The sequence below is a fragment of the Cebus imitator genome, unplaced genomic scaffold, assembly GCF_001604975.1.
Source record: "Cebus imitator isolate Cc_AM_T3 unplaced genomic scaffold, Cebus_imitator-1.0 Scaffold484, whole genome shotgun sequence".
NCBI lineage: Eukaryota > Metazoa > Chordata > Mammalia > Primates > Cebidae > Cebus > Cebus imitator.
The window spans coordinates 247,315-255,873 of NW_016107799.1; the positions used below are offsets into that span (position 1 = coordinate 247,315).

General features: G+C 35.1%; 1 protein-coding gene across 1 annotated transcript in view; it reads right to left on the bottom strand.

Moving 5' to 3' along the window:
* Positions 1-345: 345 nt before the first annotated feature.
* JMJD1C (jumonji domain containing 1C) overlaps positions 346-8,559 on the bottom strand; it is a 287,926-nt gene continuing 279,712 nt past the window's right edge. The window contains exons 24-25 of the mRNA XM_017512974.2: positions 1,569-1,700; positions 346-1,257 (exon numbers count right to left, since the gene is read on the bottom strand). Coding sequence (XP_017368463.2) covers positions 1,168-1,257; positions 1,569-1,700 — 222 coding nt within the window. The 3' untranslated portion in view covers positions 346-1,167. The remainder of the gene's footprint in view (positions 1,258-1,568; positions 1,701-8,559) is intronic.

Below are 8,559 nucleotides of genomic sequence, written 5' to 3' on the forward strand. Positions count from 1 at the left end.
ACATGGAGCTGAACGATGGTGACACATAAGGAAAAAAAGCAACTTGCAAGGTGTTACAACTCGGGCTCCCACTTTTTTCTTTTAAGCTAAATGCTCTGATGAGAAGGAATGGCTATCCTCTCAATATCCTGCAGGTGTCAGTGGAGGCCTACATCTTTCCAGTAACTTAAAGGGTCGGGAATATGTAAGCCTGAAGCAACCAACTGCCAAAAGCAGCCGGCTATTAAAACCAAGACTTCAATTAAACTTGCTAGGGTCATACTTATACCCAGAATGACTGACTTCAGGCCCTTCTCTGCTCCCAGTGGTATGCTTGTCAAAAGAGGGAGAACTCTGGAAAAAGTAAATTTTTGATAAAGTCCTTTTAATGGAAAATGTAAAACCCCTTTCAACTTTAATGTACAAAGCCATATGTAACACTTGCACTTTAACAAAAGCAAGCCAATGTTTTAAAAAAATACATCATTAAATGTATATATGTATATATTTACATAGCATATTAAGTTTAATATTTAGCTTTAAAAGGTCACATAAATTTTACCAAAATGAGACAATTTTAAATAAATTACACCTTTTGAAAATGTTTAATTGTACAGTCAATAGCTTCAACAAAATATTGAAGTGTCTGTATTTAGTATCTACTTTATATACTTTATACTTTACAAATTTTACAATTATTTGGCAGTAATTTTCTGATTATGACATGACTGCTGTGCGATTCAGCAATTTCCCAGATGCAGGCAATAGCTGGTGTTTGTGTCCTATTCTCACAGTAACTGTCTCAATGTAGTGAAAAATATCAGTAATTTTAGTAAACTGTACAAGGTCACATTTACACTTGATCAACAATATAGCATAGAATTTTTTTATTTTTTACCAAAAATAAATACATCATTTTAAATCTGGCATTTTCACAAACATCATATACATTATAATACAAAACAGCTATATAGTGCTGCTTTTAAAATTCTGCTTGTTTTACAACATTGAATCACAGGAGCTGTGACATATGCTATACTGCTGCGGTGTCAGTAACAAGTAATTACTACAAAGAGAATTTCTTGGCACTGATGGTTTTATGAAACTTAAGTCAGTGTGCATACATATCATCATTCAAGGTTAAGTAATCCCAGTTCAATGACCTAAAAATATCAAACTGGATCACACTTAATTTTCTTCCATATCCTCTACTTCATCCTCATGTATCTTCAAGGCTTTCACCATTTCTTTGACTGCATGATACAAAATATTTTTAACCTGAAAAAGATGTTGATATTTCTAATCACTTCAGTTGGACAGAAATTAACAAATGACAACTTCCAGATTAAAAAAAAAACAATTTTAATGAGGAAGCTAGGATAGCCAAATATAAGAAAAATGTTTAAAAGTGTTAAGGCAAAAGTTAAAATAAGGGACAATATAAGTCATACAATTAAATACATGTTGGTGTTAATCTTTGGTTGTTACCTTAATGTGACCAACTAGGCAATGACTGCCTGTTACACATGTATCATATTTCTAAACAAAAGCCTACAGAACAGGATATAGTTAGAACACCCATCTCTTACCTGTAGTTTATCATCATAATTGATTTCTTCCTTCAAAAGTCTCAGTTCCTGTGTTAAATGAAATGACTCTACAAGATGTTCTGGAGACACAAAGTCTTCAGTTACCTGAATACAGCTGTGAAAATTCTGAACCTATCCCCAAAAGAAAAAGTGAAATATAAATTTTAAAAGGTGTGGAGCAAAGAAAAGCCAAGTTATTTAAAATCAATAAACATGAGACAGTTCTGCTGGAGAATTTACTTTCTCCAAAAGATCGAATGGATTTTAAAGCAGAAGACCACATTTTATGAGAAAGTTATGTCACTGAAAAGCTTCATGTAAAGTGACTTTGTAAATGGAATATTTTTAAATGATAAAAAGAAAATAACTTTTCCAGGAATCCTTTGGAGAGGCTGATAATCAGATATTAAATTATCAATTTTGTCACGGTGGACTTTTAAAAAATGTGTTACTTTTAAGAACTAACTTGAAAGAATTTACGAGGCAATCTATCTGAATGTGTTTATTGTTGCTCCATTGGCTTTCAGGATTTTGGTCATTTCACTGTTAACTCTTACATCAGAGAACAAAGAAAAGGAAATGAAACTTGGTTAGGAACTGGGATGGAAAATGTAGTTCCAGATAGGTCTACTGACCTCAAATGAGTTTCAGACATATCCCAGGATTTTGGTTATCCGTGCCTTTCTTTTGTGACTTTCTTTCAAATTAGCCAATTAAAGATACTCCTTCAATCACTGGTGACATCAGTACAACAGTTTTTCCACAGTTTCTCTCTCCTAACTAACTAGTTTTCCCAAGAAGCCAGTCAGTAGTCTTATCTGTTACTTGTTCAGCATTTACAAACTGACTTTGGACTTGACTATTTCTTACAGCTGCTTTTTCTTAATGCTCAGTAAAACAACAGAGGAAGGCCCAAGCTGATCCAATCTGGGATTTTCAGTGTTTCTAGATTGTCTTCTAGTGATATTTAAAAATGTCACAAAAATTCCTGGGAAAGGAGAAATAATTGAAAAACTAAGCATTTAAAGTTACTCTAATTTTAAGTATGCAAAATAAATTTTTGCGAGGAGTGAGATGGAGATAGTAAGTGGGAAATGGAGACTGTGGGAAAAAAAATCTAATTGATGATAGGGTGATGGAATTCCAGAGGGGCTAGAATTCCTCCTCTGGGCATAATGACCACCTGAACAGCTGCTGAAGTCTGCAGAGTTCTTTAACTCAAGCACTGTGTCTCTATTGATAACTTGGAAGCATAGTAAAGTAAACATTCTCTTTCTTTAATCATTAGGCTGTTGGTTCCTCTGGAGGATGAACATAGTGGATGCCTCACATTTTCAGCATTTCTGTACAGTCTCACTGGCTCTTCATAATGTGTCTGTAGAACAGATGCTCTATTTCACAGAGCAGGAAACTATGGATGAGATGTTCAGCGCCTGTCCCAAGACAAATCAGCCAATAAATGGCAAGTCAACAGGAGCCCAACTCCTGTGATGTCTTGTCTAACAGATGCTTTACAGTCCTACTTATTAACTCTCATACAGCATACACAGTCTCCAAATGCCCTCTCTCCTTATGTCTTTCATTAATCTGAACTTAAGGAGAGTTAAGTCTTTCCAAAGTTTTAGCATGAAAAAACGTCTTGGTATATCTAGCTCTAGCATGTCCTAAAATCACTTGTAGCTCCAAATTTTGTACTTGGTTTTTTTAAAAAAATAATTTCTCTTTACTGATATTCTCACTTTGTTCATCCATCATTTTCCTGGTTTCCGTTAGCTTTGAGCATATTTAAGACAGTTGTCTAGTAAGTTCAATGTCTGGGCTTCCTGGGGAAGGTTTTTGCCAATTTATTTTCTCCCTTTCAATAGGCTGTACTTTCCTCTTTCTGTGTATGCCTCGTACTTTTTTGTTGGAAACCGGGCATTTGAACATAACAATGTGTTAATTCCAGTAATCATATTCTTTCCCTGCCTCGGGGTGTGCTGTTGTTGATTCTGAGAGCTGCATTCATCCATTTGTTTAGTGACTTTTCCAAATTGTTTTTGCAAAGGCAGTATTCCTTGTTGGTGTGGTCACTGAAGTCTCTGTTCCAATATCTCATTAGTCAGCCAGTGACCTAACAGAGATTTCCTTAAATGTCAAAAATCAGCTGCCCTTTTCTTCATTAAGCAGTCTCTTGGATGCTGTATAAGTTTTGGATTAGATTCCAGAGTTCTGAAAAAATTCATTCTGTCATGTCTTTGCCAGCTTATGGTTGTTTTAAAATGGCTTTCACAACAGTGACCTTTATTAGTGCTTTCAAGATGCTGTTAGGTTTCCTAATGACCGCTACCTGATATATTTTACATAAAGGCTTGAGGGTTAGTTTGAAGGGCCAAGGTTCAGTTTTAAAGCAGAATACAACTAAACTTCTCATTTTGATTATTCCTTTTCTTTGCCATGTTTGAGTCATTTATATTTTACTTCCTTGACATTGACTTATTCATACTTGCCTTAAAGCATCAGTTATAAGTAATGTTATGAAAATATAATTTGTATTCATAGTAGGAAGGTTATTCTCTTGACACCGTGATTGCTATTTATTCAGTTATTAATGAGAACTTAGTGTGGAAAGATTTTGTCAAGAAGTCCTTTTGGTCATATGAATACAAAGAATTACAACTTTAAAATTTTATAAACTCATGATAAATGACCAAATGCAATAAATTAAACTTAGTATTTTGGGGCAAATTTTGCTAAAGATTTTGTGTTAACTTAAAAAAAAACTGTTGCTGTTTTTAAGTAAAGGCCACTCTAAACCTCAGAATACTACAGCTGAGACAAAATAAATCCTGGAGGTCAGGGTCACTGCTCTGCGGAGGGATGTACTGGAGTTTCACAGACTGAGTCCCAGTTACCAAGAGAAGATTTCTAAGTCTCCAATTCTAGAATAGTTCTTACCATATAAAGAGGGTGTGACTATGCTGCTTTCTCTCAGCTTGCTAAGATTATACATCCAAGTTTCCTTGAACAGACAGCCCACTCTTCTCTCAATTTGGCTCTGGCAATGGTCATTGTTGACAGGCCAAAGAACAGAATGTTGTTTCTTCCCTAGCACTGCTGGCCTTTGTCATGTGGTATCACTTGGTTGAAAATATTTTGATAGGTGCCTTGGGTTTGAAGAGATTCCTATTTGTGTGGTTTCTAAAGTGTAGTCCCTGGACAGTAAAATCAACATTTCCTGGAAACTTGTTAGAAATCTATAGTTTCAGGTCCCTCCCCAGACCCGCGAACATCAGAAACTGGTGGTAGAATACAGCAATCTGTTTTATCAAGTCCTCCATGAAATTCTAATGTATGCTAAAGTGTTCTTTATATTCTCACTTTGTCGGAACACTTCAGCATACGTTAGAATTTAGAGTCTGGAATTATTTTGAGGGCCACCTGTAGTCTACTGGAAGTGTTGAGGCCATGAACAGTTTTCAGAACTTCTAAGACCTGTATTACTACAGGTTGTAAGTAATGATGCATCTCAAACCCAAGTTAATACTGTAAACACTTATTACTTCCCTTGGATTTTCTCTTAAAACTGCGTTACCACCAGTTGTGAATTGTGGACAGCATCCTTTCAACAGAGTATAGAAAGCTGTGCTGTTGTCATCACATCACACAGGGGAGGGAAAGTAGAAATTTCCTTTTGTATAGCTGGCAATTTCTGTGCCAAAATATGTAGCAAAGAAGTTAGATCTTGTTTTAGATCATTCAGCAATTTAGTGGGAGATCTCAGAATAATTTGTCAGTCTAGGTTGTATATGCTGCCTTAGTGTATTCAGATACAATATTTTTTTTCATAGATGAAATCTTTCTATAATCTATGTAAATTTTCTAACTATCTATCTCAAAGAAAATCTGTATAGTCATAAAGTGGGTTCCAACCTAAGTAAACTTTTAGAAGTAGCCAGAGAAAGTACATATAGGAAGAAATAAAAATTTATGTTTTACAAAAAGCCCAATACATAAATTATATATGTTTTATATATTTGTTTTCATCTACCCTTATGTAAAAACATGTTGTTATTGAGAATGTATTTTCAGGCCTTCAGAATACAGACTTAATAATACGAACATTAAATACATTATTCTAGGCATGGGAAGACAGCAATGAAAACACGAATCTCTTCATTATGCTTACATATTAGTTGGGGGTTAAGACAATGAGCAAAGTGAATAAATCATAAAGCATATTTGAAAGTGGTAACTGAAATGGAGAAAAATAAAACAGGAAAGAGGACAGAAAGTTGGGGGACACAATTTGCAGCTTTAAACTAGGTGTCAGGGAAGACCTCACCAAGAAGGTGAAATTTAAGCAAAGCCTAAAAAATTGTGAAGAAGCAAGTCTTACAGATATCTGAGAGAAAAAGGATTCCAAGCAAAAAAGATGAACAAGCACAAAAGCCCTGGGGAGGAAACATACTTGGTGTGTGTGAAAGCAGCAAAGAGGGCAGGATGGCTAGACAGGAACTAGGAGAAGAGCACGAGATGAAGGCAGTGAGACAGAGGGGAAGTATGGGTATGTGCAGAGATATGATGTAGATAACCTAACTTTTTATCAAGGTCACTTTGAGCCTACTGAAAGACGATTCTTCCCAAAAAAGTAGCAGGGAGCCAAGTATAAGCATGGAATCTCTTTGGGGTAACTGATTGCATCTGGGGGAAAAATGTGAGATACTGAATTTTCACTGTGAACTTTTTACACTTTTGAATTTTTCTGTTTATGTATTACATTTTAAAAAGAAAAATATTAAAAAGTAGTCTTTCAACAAATAGTACTGGAACAGCCAAATGTCCATATGCAAAAGATTAAACCTCAATCCATACTAAGCACTACATACAAAGATGAACTGAATTACATACTAAGTCCTCAAACTGTAATGGTTCCAGAAGAAAATGTAGAAGAAAATCTTAGTGATCATGGGCTAGGCAACCATCTTGTAGATACTATGAAAATATGATCCATAAAAGAGAAACTGATCAACTGGACCTCATCAAAATGAACATACCAACCAGGTAGGTTGGCTCATGCCTACATAATCCCACACTTTGGGAGGCCAAGGCAGGAGGATTGCCCAAGCCCAGGAGTTTGAGACCAGCCTGGGCAACATAGCAAGACCCCATCTCCACAAAAAATGTAAAAATCAGCTGGGCGTGGTGGTGCACATCTACAGTACTAGCTACGCAGGAGGCTGTGGTGGGAGGATCACTTGAACCCAGGAGTTTGAGATTACAGTGAGCTATAACTGTGCCATTGCACTCTTATCTGGGCAATAGCAAGACCTTGTCTTTTAAAAAGTGGAAAAATGAAAAAAAAAAAAACTTCTGCTCTTTGAAAAGAGAAGCTACAGGGAAGGAAAATATATTTGTAAAATATATATCAGATAAAAGACTTGTATCTGAAATCTGCAAGAAACACTCAAAACTCAGTAAGAAAAAAAGCAGCAAAATAGACAAAATATTTGAACATATTTAACCAAAGTAGACATACAGATGGCAAATTAAGATATAAAAAGATGCTCAATGTTTAGTCATTAAGAAAGTACAAAGTAAAACCACCATGAGACACCACTGTACACTTATTAGAATGGTCTAAAAACAAAACTGACAGTAACAAGCACTAGTGAGGAAGCAGAGGAAATGAAACTCACAGAACCTTGCATTGGGAAATGAAAATGGAACAACCAATTTAGAGAACAGTCTGGCAGCTTCTTAAATTTAATCATACAAAATAATATCACCAGGCAATCCCACCATTCAGTATTTACTTAACAGAAATAAAAAGCTATGTTCACATAAAACCATATATATGAATGTTTATGACAGCTTTATCTATTATTGCCCCAAAGAGGAAACAACCCAAATGTACTTCAGCTGGCGAATGCATAGATTTAAAAAACGAAAAAAATATTCATACAACAACTACCCAGCAATAAAAAATGAATCAACTGATAAACACAACAATAGGGATGAATCTCAAATGCATTAAGAAAAGCCAGACTTATAGGGTACATACTGTGTGGTTCCAAATTTATGGCATACTCATAAAAGAGGAACTATAGGGACAAAAAAGCAGGTTAGTTGCAGGAACTTTGGATGGGAAGAGAGGCTGAATATAGAAGTGCAAGAGGGAATGTTTTTAGGAGTGATGACATTGTTCCATATTTTGTTTGTGTTGTTACCTAACTATGCATTTGTTGAAACTCACAGAACTGTACATTAAATAAGGTAAATTTTACTATATGCAAATTATCTCAATTTATAAAAAAGACTGCATTACCTAGCTTAACTTCATGCATTTACATTTGAATATGGATTAGCTGTTTTCTGCTAAGAGGCTAGAAGTCAAAGAAATGGTATATAGGGTGAATCCCAGTTAAACATGAATCATAAATAATATGACATCTCAAATAATCGTAAGTCCATGGGAAAATATAAGCATTTAATCTAAATACATTTTTTTCTCTATCACAGAGAAAAAGTTACATATATTATTATGACATTTGTATTTTACTACTGTATCATAATGCCATTTGAGATCTAATAATAAAAAATCTGACCCTGAATCTGACACATCCTAAAACCTAAGCAACTATTACCACCTAAGTAGTATTTGTATGGAACAGGTCATAAATGCTGAACAGTCAATGACTATACTTATATAAAATGTGAGAAGCTTTTCTTGATAAACTAATGTACATCAGCTACATCTCAATTACTGAGCAGTGGAAAAGGTGGAGAACCAACTCTTGAGGCAAGTCAGCTTTTTGAGTTTTCTTCTGGTTTCCCTGGTCACCTTGTTAATACAAGGGCTAACCCGGGTTGTGGTAGCCCCATTCCACTGATACGAATCCCCTTGTGAACTTTTAATAAACATAATAATCCCATAACCCACCCCACCTATTCTATGCCATTTTTCCAGGTGCTGGAAAAATTAGGTATTTTATAATTTTTTTTTTTTTTT